A 21,598-nucleotide genomic window follows, 5' to 3' on the forward strand; every position below is an offset into this window, starting at 1 on the left:
GGGTCTGCTGTAAACTGATTGATAGAGATAGAGCATTATAATTAGTCAACAAGCTCCATTATTGTTGTAACTCACTCAGAGATAGTAAGAATTGCTGACGCTGGAGTCTGAGATAACACAGTGTGGAGCTGGAGGAGCACAGCAGGCCAGGCAGCATCACAGGAGCAGGAAAGTTGATGTTTTGGGTCGGAACCCTTCTTCAGAAATGGGGGAGGGGAAGGGGGCTCTGAAATAAATAGAGGGGGGTGGGTTGGGCTGGGGAAGGTAGGTGGGATGGTGATAGCAGGTAGGGAGTGGTGGGATTGGTCAGTGAGGTGGGAGGAGCGGATAGGTGAGAGGGAAGATGGACAGGTCAAGGAGGCGGGGATGAGAGGGAGGGTTGGTCTTGGGATAAGGCCGGGGGTGGGGACATTTTGAAACTAGTAATGTCCACATTGAGACCATTATCACAACGACCCCACCCAGAAACTGGAGGAGAAGCACTTCATATTCTGCCTCGGGAGCCTACAGCCCAATGGCCTAAATGTTGATTTTACTAGTTTCAAAATCTCCCCACCCCCGAACTCATCCCATGTCCAACCCTCCCTCTCATCCCCGCCTCCTTGACCTGACACAATCTGTCCATCTTCTCTCCCATCTATCCGTCCCTCCCACCTCACTGACCAATCCCCACCACTCCCTACCTGCACTCACCTATCACCATCCCACCTACCTACCCCAGCCCCACCCCTCCTCTCTCTATTTATTTCAGAGCTCCCTTCCCCCACTCCCCGCCCACATCCCCGCCCATTTCTGAAGAAGTGTCCCGGCCTGAAACGTCAACTTTCCTGCTCCTCTGATGGTGCCTGGCCTGCTGTGTTCCTCCAGCCCCAGACTAAGTAACCCCCACTAAAGATGTGTCGTAACTTTATTGAAGATTATCTGCAGGATGTAATGCAACAACGCACTAATATTCCTTTAGTAGCACCTCCCAAGCTGTGCGTTTCAGGTCCTTGAAGCAAGATGGAAGCAGGTCCATGGCTAAAGAAGTTTCTAATCAAGTTACACATCATCCTAGCTTGAAGGAAAATTGTTGTTGTTGGGAAAAAGTATTGGAACTTGCTGCCAAGCAGAACTGAGGGAATACCTTCACCCTAGGAGCTGCAGCAATTGAAGAAGATGGCCCACATTGCCTTCTTTAGGGCAACAAAGGACAGGCTAGATATGTCCATAGCATTTGTTTTGCAGTTTTCAAATCCTTATAACATTTTTATTAAATTGCGTTAAGGTGGTAGATTGTATTCAAAGCTGTTTCTGAGTTTTGATGGCTTTTATGAATGGTCAACACTTTTTGAATCAGTTTATCAGAGTTTACAGTCATGGTGTTTACGTGAACTCTGTTCTACTTTCACTGTGTACTAGTGAACCGTGACAGCCCATGAGAGAGAACGTGAGCCAGCAAAGGCAGACAGCAGTAAATCTTTGTCTCTTTGTGCAAGACACATAGCCTGCAAAAATGTTAACATATGATGATATTTTAAAGGACATCGGAGAGTTTGGAAGATACCAGAGGTGGATTATTCTGCTTTTGTCTTTAAGTGGGGTAACATTTTCATTCCTGATTATCGCATTTGTTTTTCTGGGAATGACTCCAAATCACTGGTGCAGGGGTCCCCCTGGCCTATTGGCGCTAAGAGAAAGGTGTGGATGGTCTCTGGAACAGGAAAAGAATTATACCGTGCCTCTGGAGAGATCAAGCAGCTCCTCGTACAGTCGATGTGAAAGCTATGAGATAGACTGGAATGCAACTTTTCTCACCTGTGAATATCCTGTATCATTAATGACTAATGATTCTGGAGATTTTCTACGCACAACTTGTAAAAATGGTTGGTCTTTTGATGGTTCACGAACAACAGTTGTCAGCGAGGTAACTAGAAATCATATTTGTTTCATGAATGTACAGCCGGGTGAATATTGGCAAACCTGTAATGTTCCTGCTAGTTCCTTTTAGTCCACAAATGGGTAATTGTGAAAGTGGGCCTTTTTAATTTTGACTACACTAGGTATAACTGGAGGTTTCATAGAATCATAGAAGGTTACAACACAGAAGAAGGCCATTTGGCCCGTCATGCTTATACATGTTTGCCCCATCTTGACGTATGCCTCAGTTTTATCCTTGTAAACCTGTAAATTAGTCCTCTAAATATTTGTGTAATTTCATTCTGAAAGCCCCTATTGACTGTGTTGCCACCTGCCTTTCAATTTGTGCATTTTAGATGCTGATATTTCTCTGTGAAAAATATATTCTCCTATTTCCAACCCTCGTATTTGCCAATGATTTTAAATGTGCATCCTTTAGTTAGTGATTCAATCGTTTCTCCCTACTTTCTCTATTTAAACCCCTCATAGTTTTAAATATTTCTATTAAGACTTCTTTCTACAATCTGCTGTAAGGAGAACATGCCCATATAATTGATGCCTCTCATGCCTGCTGTCATCCTTGTAAATTATTGACAGTATGCCAGGAAGTAAAGGTAAGAAAGACTGTTTATATTTTCCTTCTGGTGTGTGGTAACACTTAAAGTCTCATTTATAATGGTGAATAATTTATAGAAATTGCAGTAAATCATCATAACTTCTCCATTCTGTAATCTGTATGTCCGGTGTTTCCATGTAAACGTCCTTTTGTCCTCAGGTAGGGGGAAGAAAAGTGCAGAGTGCAAACCCTCCAGATTTCCTCAGACAATGATTGTGAGATCTCATAGAAACATGTAAAATCCTGATGGGACTGGACAGGCTAGATGCAGGAAGAATGTTCCCGATGCTGGGGAAGTCCAGAACTAGGGGTCACAGTCTAACAATAAGGGGTAAGCCATTCAGGGCTGAGTTGAGGATGAATTTCTTCACTCAGAGGGTTGTGAACTTGTGTAATTCTCTCTCACAGGAAGCTGCTGGGGCCAATTCATTAGATATAAAAAAGAGGGAGCTGGATGTGTCCCTCTAAAGGGATCATGGGGTATGGGGAGAAAGCAGGAATGGGATACTGAAATTGCATGATCAGCTACTCCTGCACCTATTTTCTACATTTCTATGTTTCTATTGTGTTATTACATTAGCACAACTCCAACAAGTTGTTTCCTTTTCTCCTGATACTGAGACCAGCAGCAGAATTCTGGCTACAATTTTCACTCATGTTTCTTTCTAGCTGAAATTACACATTTTAGATAAAGAAAGACTTTATAACTTAACCTACGAACTAAGAATGAAAAGAGGAACAATCTGTAGTTGTGTTAGGTAAAGTCGTCATAGTCTTACCAGGGCTGCTCTCTCATTTGAGAGAGATGACTGATAGTGGTTTAACCTCAGTATCACCACATCTCAGGCAATTTCTGAAGAAGGGTCTAGACCCGAAACGTCAGCTTTCCTGCTCCTCTGATGCTGCTTGGCCTGCTGAGTTCATCCAGCTCTACACCTTGTTATATCAGATTCTCCAGCATTGGCAGTTCCTACTATCTCATCTAAATTACTAGCTTTGTTTTGATCAATTTCTGAAAAAGGATTAACTAGTTGTAGATTTAAATTATGGCACCAGACTTAAATTATGGCACCAATGTTCTGCATATGTAACTGCAACAGTTGCTTACTCGCCCGAAAGGGATTGTCTTTTATGGCTGACATTCCCTCTTCAATTCATTGTAACAATCTTGATGAAGAGGCACATCCATTACTCAATGCTGCTCAACCAACTCTAACAATTTCATGAATGGCTTCCCTCATCACAGATGGACTGAGGATGTTTGCTGGAAATTCCACAAAGGTCAGTTTCATTCACAATTTCTTGAAGGACGAAGTTTCCCATTCTGCCCGGCAATGGGATCTGACAAAAAACAATTTCTGTGCTGATAAGAGGAGATACTATTCACACAATCTCACAGAAAAAAAAAGCTCATCCTTGTCCCTATCTCCATTTATATCGTGGAATACTGCTGACCTGCCATATCGAAACTGGAGCAGTGATTCAGTGAACCCAACAGGAGTAGCATGTCTTATTTCTGATGTGTCGTATTATTTTCATCTCTTGGTCCAAAGGCAGATCCTCTGCAGTCATTTGCCAAACCACAGCAAAGCTTTGTGAGTTTTCTTTTGCTCAAGGTAACCAAGGAGGCAGGTCTCATCTGGAATGGGAATCTAACTTCATGATGTTGGTATTGACCTAATCTGTCGAACAAACTGAGCTAGCTGGTCCCTCAACACACTATGACGTATGGGTTCTTTAGTCATCCTATAATGTACAATCCTATTCACTTCATGCCTAAGGTCAAATTTTGTTTCATAGGAAATACAGGTTTGCTTTGAGCTGAGGTACTTTGGGAGAGGAGCCAGAATAGTTCCACAGGGTAGTGGCTATTCTCATGGTTATGCTGGATATAGCACAGATCACAGATTTCTAGATGCACAGGATGAAGGTAGGGAATTGATGAATATGGCAGTGACAACAGTGAAGTGGTAAAAATGCAACAACTTTCAGTAGAGATGGAAGCTATTTAGCCTTTGATTTCTGCACTGGTTCTATGAAAGTGCTATCCCTTTTAATGTGTTCTTCATCAAATATATATCCTTCCTTTCCCTTCTTTTTTCTTACTTTATAAAAATTATTAAAAACTACTATTGTTTCTTCACTATTCCAGCAGTCCACTGTGTAAAGAAAATTCTCCCAACCTTTCCCTTCATTTGCTTTGAAGATCTGACTATTAAGCCTTCAGTTCCCAGGGGAAATCCTTCATTTTCACTGTTCACCCTGTTGAAGCCTTTTCTTTATTAATGTAAGAAAGTTTGACAGTACTACAGAAAAGGAAGGATATAAAGAGGGTAGAATTCCAGGAATCTGTTCAGGAGCAAGCCGGTGTTATCAGGAAAGAACCAGATGTATCAGATGTATTTGTAACATTTGAGATTCCGAAATACATGGTAAATCTATACAGCTAATAAACTATCTCCGTTCTTCCCATATTATCATCTCCCAAAGTATGAACTTGTGTGTGAAGATGCCTGGAAGGTGGATATGTCTCAAACATGTATTGAAATCGGCTTTTTCCTAGGAGCACTGATCACAGGCTATTCTGCAGATAGGTACGTGACACCCACAGCCTGATTATTGCCTTGTCCACTTACTCCTTCATTGCCTAAGTGAAGCAGTCTTTCAATTTTCAGGTTTGGACGAAAGCTTTGCTTGCTGGCCTGTCTGGCTGGAACAGGAGTTTCTGGGATTGCTGTCGCTGTTGCACCAACTTACCCAGTGTTTGTGATTTTTCGAATCCTACAAGGCTTATTTGGAAGAGGGATTTGCTTGATCAATGCTGTCATTGGTAAATCTTACATCTGAATGTGTTTTGAGTGTAGTAAATGCCTTTTAAAAGTATAATTTTGCAATCATGGCTCTTAATAACATAAGCCTGCTTCCATCCACTAATCCTTCCTGTTGATACAATAATCCAACTATATTTCACTCTCTCACTTGATATGCTGCCTTACCCAAGAGTCTTCTAGTCTGTTGTTGTCAGCTCAAAGCTCAGTTATAGTCAAATAAAATAACCGTGTATATTTGATGTTTTATTGTGTGGCTATCATTATAACCAACAGAACAAATGAACTTGCTTTCTCTTTCAGCTGCAGAATTGGTTGGACCAAGATACAGAAAAGTTGTTATAGTTGTAACACAAGCAGCTGTCTCATCGGGTATCATGGTACTTCCTGGTTTGGCCTATTTAATTCGATCTTGGAAAGGAATCCAAATGGCCATTACCATTCCAAACTTTGTTCTGCTGCTTTACTGCTGGTAATTTGAATTTGCGGGGAAAGTTCACATTGATAATATTGCACCGCAATCACTTGCTGTATGATGGAATTGATTGCGCATTATTGACTATTTCCACTTTTAGCTTAATCCCAGAATCTCCTCGATGGTTGTTGACTCGTAAACGGATCAAAGAAGCATTGAAAATTGCCCAGGATATTGCAGAACAGAATGGCAAGAGTCTCCCATCGACTTACAAAGAGGTAATAGATTGTGTTTTATGCTGGGATATTGGATAACCAGCTATGAATTTCAAATGTCGCAATCTTGATGCTGTACAGAGCTTAAAATGTGTAAAAGGTTAAAAATATTGTTATGATCCCTGTGAGGACCTTTTAACCAAGGTCACTGAATTTACTGAACACCACTGCAAATGAAGAAAATAATGGCCAAGATTCCATTTCTTTTAACTTCTGTTTTAAAATGAGTCAGAGTCAATCATAAAGTAACAGGCAAATCATGTCCATAATGACATATAAATAAGAAAATATTTTTGTATCCAGTGAACAAATTATACAATATTATGTATGGATCATATATATTGAAAACATATAAAAGCAAACCCTGAATAGTTTTGTCATGGACATGTCTAGGCCTAAATATACTTTGAGGTGACATTGGTGTCACTACTACTCTGCTGTCACCTATAAAGGATCAGTAATGGGACCAAAATAAGAGAGTTCAAGCACCCGTTTAATACTTAGTGAATATCTGACCACTCCTACTTCCCCAACACCTGTTCAGTTTTTGGTTTTTTTAAGTCTATCTGTATGTTTTAATATCATTTACTCCAAGATTGGTCCTTGGATTCTGGGTTTGTGAGATATGTGGGTTTTTCTGTGTGTCTGAAGTTATCAATTAAATTGAAGCATTTCTGCATCTATGGTGATTTATTTCAAAAGCAGTTTTTGAGGCATGGCTTTACAGAAATGGGTTTGTGCACATCGCTCATGGACTTATGGGTACTTTAGATTGTTTTGCAACTCAGAAAGGTAAATTATGGGGCCTCAAGGTTTGCTAAAGACTTTTAGGGAAATACCCATAGTTTACACAGAGTTTTTTTTGTAGTTTTACTTTGTGATTGAAGCAATCCTATAAAGACTTTTGAACGGGATGGCTGTGTAGACCAGTTCTCTTGAGAAGGGAAGGATATATAATGAACTAAGTTACCTTAGAGTGAAGAGTGAATGTTAGTCCCAGACTTGAAGAGTTGGGACAAAACCCTGAAGAGGTTATTTCATACTGAGTACATTTAGCAGATATATACTAGCTCCAGGAAAAAGCTGTCTGTAGTTCCAGCCTAAATGTTGACGTCACAAGTGTCTTAAATGTGCTGGGTACAGTCCCATCCATTGTCTTTTAGCTGAGATATTGTCTGAGCTGTAACTTGAATGCCTCTCTACTCTGCAAGTTCGATAAGGTAGAAAAGAGGAACTTGCACCTCTGAGGAAACCATAGTTAATGAGTTTTGGTTTACCGTTGCAGAATTAGTTTTATAAGGTAATGATTCTGAAGGAGTTAATGTTCATGCTACATTGACTCCACCCAATCTGCTGATTCACAGTCTGTGGTGGAGACAAGGTGCTCTACTGTAGCTTTTGAAGGGAGCAGACATACCAGCTCCTTAAAATCCTATAAATTATGGCAAATGAAAAATAGCTGTACTTATTAATATCCAGCAATAACCCTTCTTGTTATCAAAAACAGTGCCTTTTTTATAGATACTCTATGGTAATGTCTCCTCTACCACTAATCACGAGGTAGGTCAAGCACAAAGGAGGATTAGTAGCAATGAAGTACCTCACATAACACTTGCCCAGTACCACATATTGATAGAGGTGGTAAGGAGTGGTCATCTGGGAAAATGCTACAGGGTTGTAGCAGTATGAATCTGATCCCTACTATAAGGTGAAAAAAATTGAGAAAGCCCTGAAGAATAGAAAACGCTTTGAATAAATGAGTTTACCAGATTAAGAGGAGACTTAGTGAAGACACTGTCAGCGAGAGACACCAGTCACCATGGAAGCAGCAGAAAGGCTAACTTAGAACTCCAGAGGCAAAACTTCATTCAGTAGCTTGTAAGAATCCCTGCAATAAAGGTATAGGCTAGAAAAGCAAAGAAGTGCCAGCTACATTTAGAAAATACAAAGGTCTTAGTGAAGGAGGTTCTGAAAGGAGCTCTGTAATGGAAGTTTCCAGGAAATAAAGTTAGTGATCCTTAAGGAAAAAAGGAATATCTATATGAAAAATAATGCAAATACCAGGAAGTAAAGACCAGGGAGTATAAAGCAGAGCTCTCAATTCTCACAGTGAGCATTGCCATCATTAAAACTGAAGAGCTACAAGGAACAGTGAAAAGATGATAGGAAATTTAGTCTGGGACAGCAGGAGTAAGAAGGCCTTAGAGTTTATTTAAGATGAAAATTGGCATTTTTTAAAAATCTAGCAAAAGAGTCTTGCAGAAGAAGAAAGCTTGGAAAAAAAAAAGATTTAAAAGGACTGGAGCTCAATAATTGAGTGCAATTTTAGCAGAAAGATTTATAAAGGCTACAGCCAGAGAATTTGAATATTTGTGTAGAAGGAAAGGCAGGAAAACACCTATTTTACCTAGGACTAACTGGAAAAACACCATTGTGGCAAAAAAAAGCTTGGGAGGAGAAGGTACAGGTTCTGAATGGGTTCATGTTCATGTTGCATGGGTTACACCTATTCTACTGATGTCACACAGTCTGGGTGTGGAGACACGGGGCAAAACCTTACAATGGTCTGAACAACTTGAGCTGCAGTCAGGTGCATGGCAAAATCAGGGCAGGAATCTGGTGACTCATACCTCAATGTCAAGGTCATCTCATAACTATCTTTTAGATTCCTCACGAGAGATTCTCACAGGGTGGTGGTGAGCTGCTAGTTGATGGGTGATGGGGATTATCGTTTGTTAAGATCCTCGTTGACAGTCCAACTCACCTCATTATTATTCCAGTCGTGAATCTACCAAACTCACCAAACAAACTAGACGTTAGGAAAACTCGGCATGGACATCAAAGCTCGTACCTGGCAGATTCAGCTCTCTGCATGCTCCAAACTACCTCCGCATTGGACCCCAGGCACTAACATCTCAGGGCATACTTCAAGGGCACCAGGTACACACATTCGTGCCCATGGACATTGGCAAACGACATGTGCCAGCCTCTAAGAAACCTCATGGCACATCTCTGATTCGCTCACATGCCACTGGGTGCACTCTCACTGTAAAGCTGCAGCAAGGTCACTGCGTGCTCAGGCATACACACCAAGCTCATGGACTGCACCAGGATGCAGCTCTGGGCTCCTTGCTTGGACCCATAGTACTCGCTCATTCTGAGCCAACCTGAATGCTCACAACACATTGCCTTGCCTTGCCCCTTCAGCTAGCAATACCCAGCTTATATCATTGCTGAGATAACAATAGTTGCACTCAATTATTGAGCTCCAGTCCTTTTAAATCTTTTTTTTTTCCCAAGCTTTCTTCTTCTGCAAGACTCTTTTGCTGGATTTTTAAAAAATGCCAATTTTCATCTTAAATAAACTCTAAGGCCCTCTTACTCCTGCTGTCCCAGACTAAATTTCCTATCATCTTTTCACTGTTCCTTGTAGCTCTTCAGTTTTAATGATGGCAATGCTCATTGTGAGAATTGAGAGCTCTGCTTTATACTCCCTGGTCTTTACTTTCTGGTATTTGCATTTCTTTGCTTTTCTAGCCTATACCTTTATCGCAGGGATTCTTACGAGCTACTGAATAAAGTTTTGCCTCTGGAGTTCTAAGTTAGCCTTTTTGCTGCTTCCATGGTGACTGGTGTCTCTTGCTGACAGTGTCTTCTCTAAGTCTCCTCTTAATCTGGTAAACTCATTTATTCTGATGAAGGGTCTAGGCCCGAAACGTCAGCCTTCCTGCTCCTATGATGCTGCTTGGCCTGCTGTGTTCATCCAGCTCTACACCTTGTTATCTCAGATTCTCCAGCATCTGCAGTTCCTACTATCTCTTATATCATTGCTGTCTTGCTGTGCCGTTTAGCACCAACACAGAGCCAGGGCATTTGTCATAGTAGTTAGTAGGCCTCAGTCCAGTCAATTGGAATAGCCTTCACTCAGGAATTCCCGCACTGTAATTGAAAGGTGCCCTCTGCTACTAGTCCAGGTCCTGCTTAGGGTGCTCAGTCAGGATCTTCTCCTTATATTGGGTATGAGTGAGATGGTCTTCAGAGGGTCGGTGTGGCCTTGATGGGCCAAATAGCCTGCTTCCACACTGTAGGGATTGTATGATTATACTGGATGAGGAGCTAAATGGCAGACAACGCACCATCTGTCTTAGGTCTTTCTGCTCAATTGTGGGTGTTCTCCTTCGAAAGGAAGGGCAGGCACTATGGAAGATGAAGGTGGTGTCCCAGTTGTGACTGTCTGTGTTGATATCACAGTTAAATCATTTTTAGTATCCATTTAAATAAAAATCTTTTACAATATCTATAACATTGTAACGACACACTTATGATACTATTTTTAAGAGCTTGCTGAGCAGAAATGATCTACCATTTTCCCTAATGAAGTACAGGTATTACTCTTCATTTGCACAAAAGCACTTTGAACAATGAACTTTCCTTCCAATGACATGGTGCTTTTGCTGATGTTTTTCAGATAGTAAGAGGAGAGAACAGCTCTGAAGAAATAAAGAATCCCTCCTTACTTGATCTGTTCAGAACACCACAAATGAGAAAGCGAACATTTATTTTAATGTACTCCTGGTAAGGTCATTTATATAAACTACATGTGGGTTGCTCGAATGTGTTACTGAAAATTAAGACACTTTTTCTGTCTGAAGTACAATAGCACTCTACCTTTGTATACTATTTGCATGACCCTTGTAATTAAGGATTATGTTGAGTTTGGGCAGCACAGTGGTTCATTGGTTAGCACTGCTGCCTCGCAGCGCCAGGGACCCGGGTTTGATTCCACCTTCGGGCGACTGTCGGTGTGGTGTTTGCAAATTCTCCTGTGTCTGTATGGATTTCCTCCGGGTGCTCCGGTTTCCTCCCACAGTCCAAAGATGTGCAGGGCAGGTAGATTGGCCTTGCTAAATTGCCATAGTGTCCAGGGATGTTTAGGTTAGGTGGGTTAGACATGGGAAATGCAGAGGTAGGGGAATGGGTTTGGGTGGGATGCTCTTCAGAGGGGCAGTGTGGACTTGTTGGGCTGAATGGCCTGTTTCCACACTGTAGGGATTCTGTGAAATTAGTACTGTTGAATAAAAAAACCCATACTGACCTGGAAGATTCAAGGCCCAACTTGCGCTCAGTTCATTATTGTAGAAGGAATGCTATAGGCCTTTGTTTTAGGCAGTGGAAAATCATCCTGTCTTGACCTTTAATAACTCCCATTGGAACTGTATGTGTGTAGATGTTGGGGTTCAGACTCAGCAGTTGTCACAATGCCAGCAAGTTTCTGTGCATGACTGCAAGTCAAACAGCACTGATGAAGTTAAAGAAAATTGGGCAAAAGGAGTAGTATTGTTCAACATGAGCAAGCAAAAATGTTTCTCGGTCACAATTCAGCAGGAATATTTGTAAAGATAATTTGATTACAATTTGTAATCAGGTAAAATTGCAAATCATGCAAATTGGCACCATTTGTTATTGGAAGCCATTTACCTGTTGGGTGACAATCTATAATAGCTGTGCTGTCTATTGCAGTGTAACTCTTTTCACCACTCAATTATCGGGTATTAAGGTAAAAGCAAAATCAAATGATGTGCTTTATCGACATCACCTTGCCCCAAAGATTCATAAACCAGGGTTCGCCTGGTGAAAAGTTGCAGTTTCCTGTCCACCCAGCCAGAATTGCGCATGGACCTTATATTCTGGAATACTTTTACCAATCACCACCTCAAAGTCTAACTTGAGTGCTTGGCCTCTGCATTAAAGACATTGGGCAAAATCTCACTGCTTCTAAGCATTTTCCAATGTTGGGACTGAGCGTGGGTCCCACTGCCACTGGTACTGTAAAAGTGCCCACCTGTGCCACATTCCTAATGAAGACATTAACTCGAAAGAACATAATCCAAGATGGTAAATAGGGTATGAATGCGGTTGGGCCAATGTGAGGGTCTGCGGAGATGCTAGCATGGAGTACCACCGCAGCATGAAGAAGGACATCAAGACGGAGGCACTCTTCGAAGATGGAGGAACATTTTAAAATAACTTAGGATAACCAAAGATGTGCAGGTTAGGTGGATTGGCCATGTTAAATTGCCTGTAGTGTTCAGGGATGTGTAGATTCGATGGGTTATAGGGGGATGGGTCTGGGTGGGATGCTCGGAGGGTCGGTGTGGACTTGTTGGGCCAAAGGGCCTGTTTCCACACTGTAGGGATTCTATGAAATGAAGATATGTCTTGTCCAACCAATTGTTGCTAAGCAATAATTGTGACCCTCTTCTCTGGATGACCTGCGACTATAGCTGTGGTCCTGAGATGGAGGTAATGCTGGGGTGTGGGTTGGGTGGGGAGTGGAGGGATTCTGCTGATGTCTGTGGACTGTCACTGGGGAGTCGCTGGGCTTCATCCATAGTTTAAGGATCATCTGTAGCTGGTAAGATCCCGACAGCACTCCAAGTGGCTTATTAACTGGAATGAATGGCTACCATGTCCCCACGGGGGTGAGAGGCTAATGGCTGCTTCCGATGCTCATTCGCTCTGGCAGGATTAGCCAGTGGCTGGATCGTGCCAAGCGGTGATCCAAGTTCCATGTGCCACGTTTAAAATATCGCCCCTTATGTCATCAGACTGGCCTCAGCAGAGCTGGTCAGATTCCCTCAGTAAGGAGCACACACTCATCCCTGAGGAATCTATGATATTGAACAGGCCAGTCTCATTGAGATCAAGCTTTGTGAAGCTTTGTACCAAAATCAACTTTTGCTGTTTTTGACCTGGTGGAGTTTCTCTGGAAGCTTCTGCTGTTCGCAGCGAGTGTTGGGGAGAGTTGATTTTTGGACTGGAGAAATGTCACTAATTTGATTTACCTCACTTCTGATCTTATGGGGGAGGAAGAAATTGTAAAGGATTAATTGAACAAATGAGAAAGAGGTATCACAGAATAAATTTCAATTCTTACTTACAGACATCTACTCCACAGGGTTTACAGACTTAGAAGCCTAATTTGGCTTTTGTTGCTGAAATCCATAGAGTACTTTGCTTTCCCTAGGAGCATCTGGAGAATTATGCTGGCTCTGACTGAAGAATTTCAATACATTTCCATTAAGGAAGCAGCACAGTGAATTGAACTGAACATGACTGTCGTTTTGAATTTTACTTTTTTGCCGCCAACTCCTTCCGGGTTGGAGGATCTCTCCCACATCAGCAAGGCTGAAACACAAAACTATTGACATAAGAAGCATTCCCAGTGCAAGGTGACAGAACACAAAAGAATGTGGCCATTATGGTGTAGATAATGATGTCTTGGAGGAAACAGCAAATCCCTTCATTTTGAAAAACAGCCAGGCTTCTCTAGTCAACAACTCATGCCTCATCATCACCAGTTCTGTCATGGCTTCTCTGTTGCTTCAGCAGGCCCTACATATACCCTACCAGGATGAAGAATCTCCTTTAGGAAGGAGATCTGTCATTCATATCTGGTCTGGCCTATATGTAAATTCTGTAGAACTTCAATTCCCACCTTCCCAGGTCCAACAGGTTTACTCTGAATTTCAAAAACACAAAGCAGAACTAACAATGGGATATACTTAAGCAAAGTACACCACAAAATATTACAAAAATAGCAATACATTACAGCTTACCCATATAATGCTTGTAATTGTAAGTGAACTTGTTTATGTGGAAGATCAGACCAAAACAAGTGATCAGTCTTGACCTCCAGTCACTGATCAGATGGCCTCTGCTGAGCTAGCTTACTATCACCCTGAGGCAGGCTTTCTTATACTCTTTTTTCCAAACAAGCAAAGCTGAATGTTCAAACTCTGACATTGTCCAGTCTCCAGCAATTTGATCAGTTTGACCACTGGCCTAAATCACAAATGTGTCCTGTTTTCCATGACCAGCTTGACCAGACATTTACTTGTTTCCCTGGAAAGAGGCTTCTCTCTTGGTCTTCACGACCTTTGACCCTGGCTTAGCTTGTTGCCTCCTATATGTCATCCAATCAACCATATGACATTTACACAGCGCAATTCTGTGGTTAAGCACACTCTGTTTAGCTGATAAATAGTCATGTTGTCATCTACTTCACTGAGCCAGTTTTAAAACAAGACTCTAACCTTTCAGAGTTGCTGTAACAGTTTAGTCCATTACTGCTGAGTTTACACCACCTAATTAAACATACATACTTTACTTCAGAAAGACGCAGAAACATTAAGATTTTTCTAATTATTAGGTCATCATCTAACCATTGACATTTCAACAGAGCAGACTTTATCTTTTTTTTTCTCAACACATTTCATTTCGGCCAACCCGGAAAATTTTAGATTAGCACCAACACCCTAGATCCTCTGTCATTCTTGTCTGGCCTATATATAACTCCAGATCCAAGCAATATGATTAACTTTTAACTGCTCTGAGGAATGGCCTAGTAAGATGCTCAGTTGAATTCAAGAAGGTGATTCATCACCTCCTTCAAACAGGGGCTTGATTTGCTCAGTTGGCTGGAAGGCTGGTTTGTGATGCAGAGTAATGCCAACAGCACGGGTTTAACTCCTGCACTGACTGAGATTACCTCTGAAAGACGCCTTCTCAATCATTCTCCCTCACCCCAACCTCGCCTGAGGTGTGGTAACCCTCAGGTTAAACCACCATCTGTTGTCTCTCTCTCTGTCAAATGAGAGAGTAGCCCTACGGTCCAATAGAGATATAGTGACTTTACCCCTTACTAAAGGGCAATTAGGGACAAGAAATAAATGCTTTGCCAACATCCTAAACATGAATAAGAAAGGCTAATTGGTAAACCTGAAGGGTTTTCATTGGGTGAACTACCAAATCCTAGCATTCATCTGGGACTGGAAGAAGAACAGTGATCAGGAGAGAGGTCAGACACAGTAATTGCTGAAGGGCCCATTGACTATGGTTCCAGATGACAGCCTGTAGTCTCATGGTCACATTTTGGTTAAAAATGTTACTAGGTCTAAATGCCATTGACCCATTAGTTCACGAGGACTGTCTGTCGGTATGAATGAGCCTCTAAGCATGAGCAGCTATAAAAAACATAGGACAAAAAGCTATTTAATTTTTGTCCAATCCCTTCTTGTTTAATGGAGCTTTAAAGAGATTGAAAAGGTTAACTTTTGATTTCAGCGGTGAGTGTGCGCAGTGAATGTAATCAGTATCAGGGGTTCAGAGGAACAAAAGCTGTTGTATTTATTGTATCTCTTTATTTCAGGTTCACAAACAATTTGGTGTACCTTGGGCTTATCTTGCGTTTAGGAATCCAGGGAGGTGACAGTTACACAGATCTCTTAGTCGTGGGTGCAGTGGAACTTCTAGCAGCGATTCTTGGTATCCTTGTGGTCGATCGCTTTGGACGGCGCAGTCCCTTGTTGATTTCCAACATACTGGCAGGGACATTCTGTCTACTGGCGGCATGTATTTCAGTTGGTAAGGGCTCACCAATTCTGTAAAGAAATGCTTATCTCCCTAATACATGGGAGAAATGTTAAAGAGAAACCTCAGGTTTTGCTGAGTTTCGATTTTCTCCTTGAACCCGGCCCTTTTCTGCAGAGTGGAAACGGGCACATGGAATCGGTTTCAGTTCTTATCCAGAGGATCGCTGTTTCAGGCAGAGCACTAACCTTCCTGTGCCAAACGTACAATTATAACCAAACAGTGGGACATGGCTTCTTGAATTATCGTTGTAAATGTGATGGGAGAAGAAATCTTTTCACTCAACAAGTGGTTAGTGTATGGAATGCACTGCCTGGAGATGGGTTTAATGGTCACATTGGATGGTTGTTCAGATGGACGTGATATCACAAGCATATGGGGGGAAAGCAGGTTGACATTGGACTCCACCTATGACCCATGAAGCTTCCCCACCCCGCCCATCCTTCATGTTCCATTTTGTGTTGCTGTCCCTGTGGCCCCTAGGAGCTTTCAACCTCTGTTCATTCCTATTGAGCCCCTTTATACAAATATTAATATCCCCACCTTTCCACCAGAGCCCATGACCTTAGAAATCCCCCTGTCCTTCTTGGTTTTACTCCCTCCATATGTAGAGGCCATTACCTGTGTGAACCTTTCCCCCACCGCCCCTAGCCCTCCATAACTCCCTCCTACTCTATTTGTGGGCAAACCCTGCTCTTTCCAATTGTCCCCTGTAACAGTGACAGTTCCCTCAACAGCCCAGTCCAATGAAGTCCATGCCCAGTCTTCAGTTGGCCATTTTCTCCAGGACTCCATGGACTGCCACCTGATACGTTCCCTGAATATTATTGAACAAACCTCCAAGACTGACTTGACAGGGCAACCCTTACTGAGCATGGCCCAGTCCCAGGACTGATGCCTCCACAACTCCCTGAGTGACTTACCTGTAATCCCTGGAATGGTTGCACTTGACTTGGAGGACTGTCTGTGCCCGTAACCCCAGGCAGGAATGATATGGACGCCCAGATGCTGACTGACTATGTCCAAACCCCTGAACTGGACTCAGACAAGTGCCTCATTTGAGTGTGGCAGTATACCCAGACTGACTGTCTTGACTCCACAATGAGCTGCTCCCCTCCAAGTATCATACATCACCCTCTTGGTAAATGACATGCAGGAGTTTGCTGCATAAACAGCTGGCACATTTGCAGATGTACCATTGATACAGCACAGAACCGCAGAGTGGCATGTCTAGTCCCTTAACTGTTCAGTGCTGCCAACAATAACAGGCTGCCAACCTCTTTCCCTGCACTAAATCACCACGCAACAAAGCAGCATAGAGGCTGTAAGCCCATAATTCAGTGCTCACGTCAGTGTGCATGCCCTAATGGGATTGAATGAGCTTTATCGTCATATGTACTCAAATGATACAGTGAAGAGTTTATAAGTCGCCACTTATAACACCAGTATAGGCACCTAGGTACAACGTCTTCAGTTACAGATTAGTGACAATGTAGCAATGTCACCAGCACACAGCGCCATCTTATGTACACAGTACCTAGGTGCAATCCTTTGTTACAGAATAGAAAAATCAAGAAAAAAGTATTACATTACAGCTATACGCAGTATAATCATAGGTCAGAGAGACAAGAGGCAAAATTTTTAAAAAAGTCTTTCCCCAAGGGCTCCGTACCGGGGCACTGCCACCACACTCCGTACCGGGGCACTGCCGCCACGCTCTGTACCAGGGCACTGCCGCCACTCTCCGTACCGGGGCAGAAGACGGTTAGTGTTGGGCTGCAAGACTTCCTTTCATCAAAACCCATGATCGATTTTCCACTGCATATAGCATAAAAATGACTGGGGAGAGCATTGATAAATGTTTTAAACATCAGGTATTTTGATGGTGATTTCCTTTTTAGAAAATGTATGATGCAATTGAATGGGTGTGTTTAGTGTTCAATGGAAATCATGTACCAAAAGTGACTGACTGTTCTGCTGTATTGCCAACTCTACATTTCATTCTACATTCTTATATCAACTTTGTTTTCTCATCTCAAAGAAATGCACTGGCTCAAAAGTGCCGTTGCCACATTGGGCAGATGTGGAACAACAATGTCACTCAGTATACTCTTCCTTGTGACCAATGAGCTACAACCCACTTCAATAAGGTAACTAATAAAACCTTTTCAATGACTGTAGATTGAACGAAGAAAGGATAGATGTGCCATCTCAGTCTTTTTCTCCTTATACCCCTTTTCAACATCACCGATACCCTTACGAAAGATACTTTCTAACCTACTGGCTCAATCTTTTCAGGCAGGGCATTCCAGAATGATCACATGCAGCAAATTGGCAAAAATCCTCCCCTCATCTTCCCTGGTTATTTTGCTAGTTCATTTGCATTTGTCTCCTCCTTTGGGGTGGCATGGTGACTCAATGGTTAACACTGGTGCCTCACAGCCCCAGGGTTAATTCCAGCCTCAGACAACTGTTGTTAAGAGTTGCCTCTGCACGCTCTTGTTTCCTCCCACAGTCCAGAGATGTGCAGGTTAGGTGGATTGGCCAAGCTAAATTATCCCATAGTATCTAGGGATGTGCAGGCTTGATGAATTAGCCATGGGAAATGCAGAGTTACAGGCATAGGGTAGAGGCTGAGGCTGGGTGGGATGCTCTTCAGAGGGTTGGTGTGAACTTAATGGGCTGAATGGCCTGCTTCCACACTGTAGGGATTCTATGGTTCCTCTCATTACTGACTATCCTGCCAGCAGAATCATTTCTTCCTATTGATTCTTTTGAAATCCCCCAAAAAGCTCTATAAAATCCCTCCTTGCCTTTCTCCCTTCCACAGAGAAAAATCCAAGGTCTTTCTGTGCCACTGAAGTGCAGGTAGGACAGGCCTGTACAATAATAATTCTGTGGTGCGAACCAATAGTGTGTAACTCCAGAGATGAAAAGAGAATAGTAAAGGCAACAAAATGGATGCGTTCATGAGGGTTTGTTGGAGAAATAATGGAAATAAGGTAGCAGTTTTTTTTTAAAGATTAAATGTGGGATACAACAGAATTCAACACAATTGAATCCAATACAAACCCAACTTTTCTTTAAGGGATAACAAGGTGCAGAGCTGGCCAAGCAGCATCAGAGGAGCAGGAAAGCTGACGTTTCGGGTCGAGACCCTTCTTCAGAAATGGGGGAGGGGAAGGGGATTCTGAAATAAATAGGGAGAAAGGGGGAGGCGGATAGAAGATGGATAAAGGAGAAGATAGGTGGAGAGGAGACAGGCAGTTCATAGAGACGGGGTTGGAACCAGTAAAGGTGAGTGTAGGTGGGGAGTTAGGGAGGGGATAGGTCGGTCCAGGGAGGACGACAGGTCAAGGAGGCGGGATGAGGTTAGTGGGTAGGAGATGGGGGTGAGGCTTGAGGTGGGAGGAATGGTTAGGGAGGTGGGGACGAGCTGGGCTGGTTTTGGATGCGGTCGGGGGAGGGGAGATTTTGAAGCTTGTGAAATCCACATTGATACCCTTGGGCTGCAGGGTTCCCAAGCGAAATATGAAATGCCGTTCCTGCAGCTTTCAGGTGGCATCATTGTGGCAATGCAGGAGGCCCAGGATGGACATGTCGTCTGAGGAATGGGAGGGGGAGTTGAAATGGTTTGCGACTGGGAGGTGTAGTTGTTTGTTGCGAACTGAGCGTAGGTGTTCTGCAAAGCGGTCCCCAAGTCTCTGCTTGGTTTCCCCAATGTAGAGGAGGCCACAACGGGAACAGCGGGATACAGTATACCACATTAGCAGATGTGCAGGTGAACATCTGTTTGATGTGGAAGGTCTTCTTAGGGCCTGGAATGGGGGTGAGGGGGGAGGTGTAGGGGCAGGTGTAGCGCTTCCTGTGGTTGCAGGGAAAAGTGCCGGGGGTGGTGGGGCTGGTGGGGAGTGTGGAGCGGACAAGGGAGTCACGGAGAGAGTGGTCCCTCTGGAAAGCAGATAAGGGTGGGGAGGGAAAAATGTCTTTGGTAGTGGGGTCAGATTGCAGATGGCGGAAGTGTCGGAGGGTGGTGCGTTGGATTCGGAGGTTGGTGGGGTGGTACGTGAGGATGAGGGGGATTCTGTTTTGGTTATTATTGCGGGGAGGGGGTGTGAGGGATGAGTTGCAGGAAATGCAAGAGACACGGTCGAGGGCATTTTTGACCACTGTGGAGGGGAAGTTGCGGTCCTTGAAAAACGAGGACATCTGGGATGTCCGGCAGTGGAATGCCTCATCTCGGGAGCAGATGTGGCAGAGACGAAGGAATTGGGAATAGGGGATGGCCTTTTTGCAGGAAGGTGGGTGAGAGGAGGGGTATTCTAGGTAGCTGTGGGAGTTGGTAGGCTTGAAATGGATATCGGTTTCCAAGTGGATGCCGGAGATGGAGACAGAGAGGTCCAGAAAGGACAGAGAGGTATCAGAGATGGTTCAGACGAACTTAAGGTTGGGGTGGAAGGTGTTAGTGAAGTGGATCAACTGTTCGAGCTTCTCATGGGAGCACGAGGCGGCACCGATACAGTCATCGATGTAACGGAGGAAGAGGTGGGGGATAGGGCCAGTGTAGCTTTGGAAGAGGGATTGTTCCACGTGTCCTACAAAGAGGCAGGCATAGCTTGGGCCCATGCCGGTACTCATGGCCACCCCCTTTGTCTGTAGGAACTGGGAGGAATTGAAGGAGAAGTTGTTAAGGGTGAGGATGAGTTCAGCTAAGCGGATAAGGGTGTCAGTGGAGGGGGACTGTTCGGGCTGTGGGACAGGAAGAAGCGGAGGGCCTTTAGGCCATCTGTATGGGGAATGCGAGTATATAGGGACTGGACGTCCATGGTAAAGATGAGGTGTTGGGGACCAGGGAATTGGAAGTTTTGGAGGAGGTGGAGGACGTGGGTGGTGTCACGGATGTAGGTAGGGAGTTCCTGGACCAAGGGGGAGAAAATGGAGTCGAGATAAGTAGAGATGAGTTCGATGGGGCAGGAGCAGGCGGAGACAATTGGTCAACCAGGGCAGTCAGGTTTGTGGATTTTGGGAAGGAGATAGAAGCGGGTGGTGCGGGGTTGGGGATCAATGAGGTTAGAGGCTGTGGATGGGAAGTCACCTGAAGTGATGAGGTTGTGGATGGTCTGGGAGATGATGGTTTGGTGGTCGGGGATGGGATCATGATCAAGGGAGCAGTAGGAGGAGGTGTCAAAGAGTTGGCGTCTGGCCTCGGCGATGTAGAGGTCAGTGCGCCATACTACAACTGCGCCTCCCTTGTCCGCGGGTTTTATGGTGAGGTTGGGGTTGGAGCGGAGGGAGCGGAGGGCTGCACGTTCTGTGGGGGAGAGGTTGGAGTGGGTGAGAGGGGTGGAGAGGTTGAGGCGATTATGTCTCGACGGCAGTTGGAGATGAAGAGGTCAAGGGAGGATAGGAGGCCTTGGGGTGGTGTCCAGGAGGATGGGGTGTGTTGGAGGCTGGTTATCTCAGTTCCACTTTTCTTTAATGGAGCCTGATTTACTTACTCTCAACTGCATCCTCTCTACCTTTTCTGTTCCTGCCAACTTTATGCTGCTAATGCTTTGATTTTCTTCCCTCATCTGCTCCTTTCTATCTTTCATCTCCTTCTTGCCTATCTGCAAACTTGTCCTTCAGTCTGTAGCCATTTATTTCTCTGTCAGCACTTGGTTTTGGTTTATTTTGTTTGCCTGCTCTCTCTTTTCTTGGTGTAAAATACTAATGAAGTAATTGTTGTTGCTTTAAAACAACAGGACTTTTGGTGTTTCAGCATGTTCGTCCCTGAGTGCCATTGGTGGGATTGCTGCACCATTTGTGCTCTTCAAATCAGCGATCATTTGGAGCGAACTTCCTCTGGTAATTTTTGGTGAGTTTTTGAAAGCACTTAATTGAATGAATTTATTTTATCCAATTTTTGGAGAGCAGAACTATTGAGTCCATTCTCCCCAAGATGTTGAAACTATGTCACAGATAGTATCAAAAAGCTATTATTGAAAACGTCAAAACTAAACTTACTGAATTTTTGTTAGGTAAATATATTAAGGATTAAGGAACCAAAATGGGTAGATAGCATTAAGATACAAATCATCCATGACCCTACTGAATGACAGAATGAATTGAGAGGGCTGAATGGCCTCCTCCT

The 21,598-nt window shown here is 43.5% G+C and overlaps 1 protein-coding gene across 2 annotated transcripts in view; it reads left to right on the plus strand.

The window, feature by feature from the left end:
- Window positions 1-1,217: 1,217 nt before the first annotated feature.
- The window catches only part of LOC109910577 (solute carrier family 22 member 3-like), a 32,795-nt gene continuing 12,414 nt past the window's right edge, over window positions 1,218-21,598 (plus strand). The window contains exons 1-9 of one of the 2 annotated variants that reach the window (XR_007262883.1): window positions 1,218-1,906; window positions 5,006-5,109; window positions 5,191-5,345; window positions 5,647-5,815; window positions 5,919-6,036; window positions 10,502-10,608; window positions 15,245-15,459; window positions 17,507-17,615; window positions 21,227-21,322. Coding sequence is in view for 1 of the 2 variants with exons in the window: in XM_020509791.2 (XP_020365380.1) it covers window positions 1,496-1,906; window positions 5,006-5,109; window positions 5,191-5,345; window positions 5,647-5,815; window positions 5,919-6,036; window positions 10,502-10,608; window positions 15,245-15,459; window positions 17,507-17,615; window positions 21,210-21,322 (1,501 nt within the window). In the remaining variant the exon portion in view is untranslated. Of the gene's footprint in view, window positions 1,907-5,005; window positions 5,110-5,190; window positions 5,346-5,646; window positions 5,816-5,918; window positions 6,037-10,501; window positions 10,609-15,244; window positions 15,460-17,506; window positions 17,616-21,209; window positions 21,323-21,598 lie in introns of both variants that reach the window. The other variant, XM_020509791.2, reaches the window with a different exon arrangement.

This window comes from Rhincodon typus, chromosome 9 (assembly GCF_021869965.1).
Source record: "Rhincodon typus isolate 14 chromosome 9, sRhiTyp1.1, whole genome shotgun sequence".
Taxonomy (NCBI): domain Eukaryota; kingdom Metazoa; phylum Chordata; class Chondrichthyes; order Orectolobiformes; family Rhincodontidae; genus Rhincodon; species Rhincodon typus.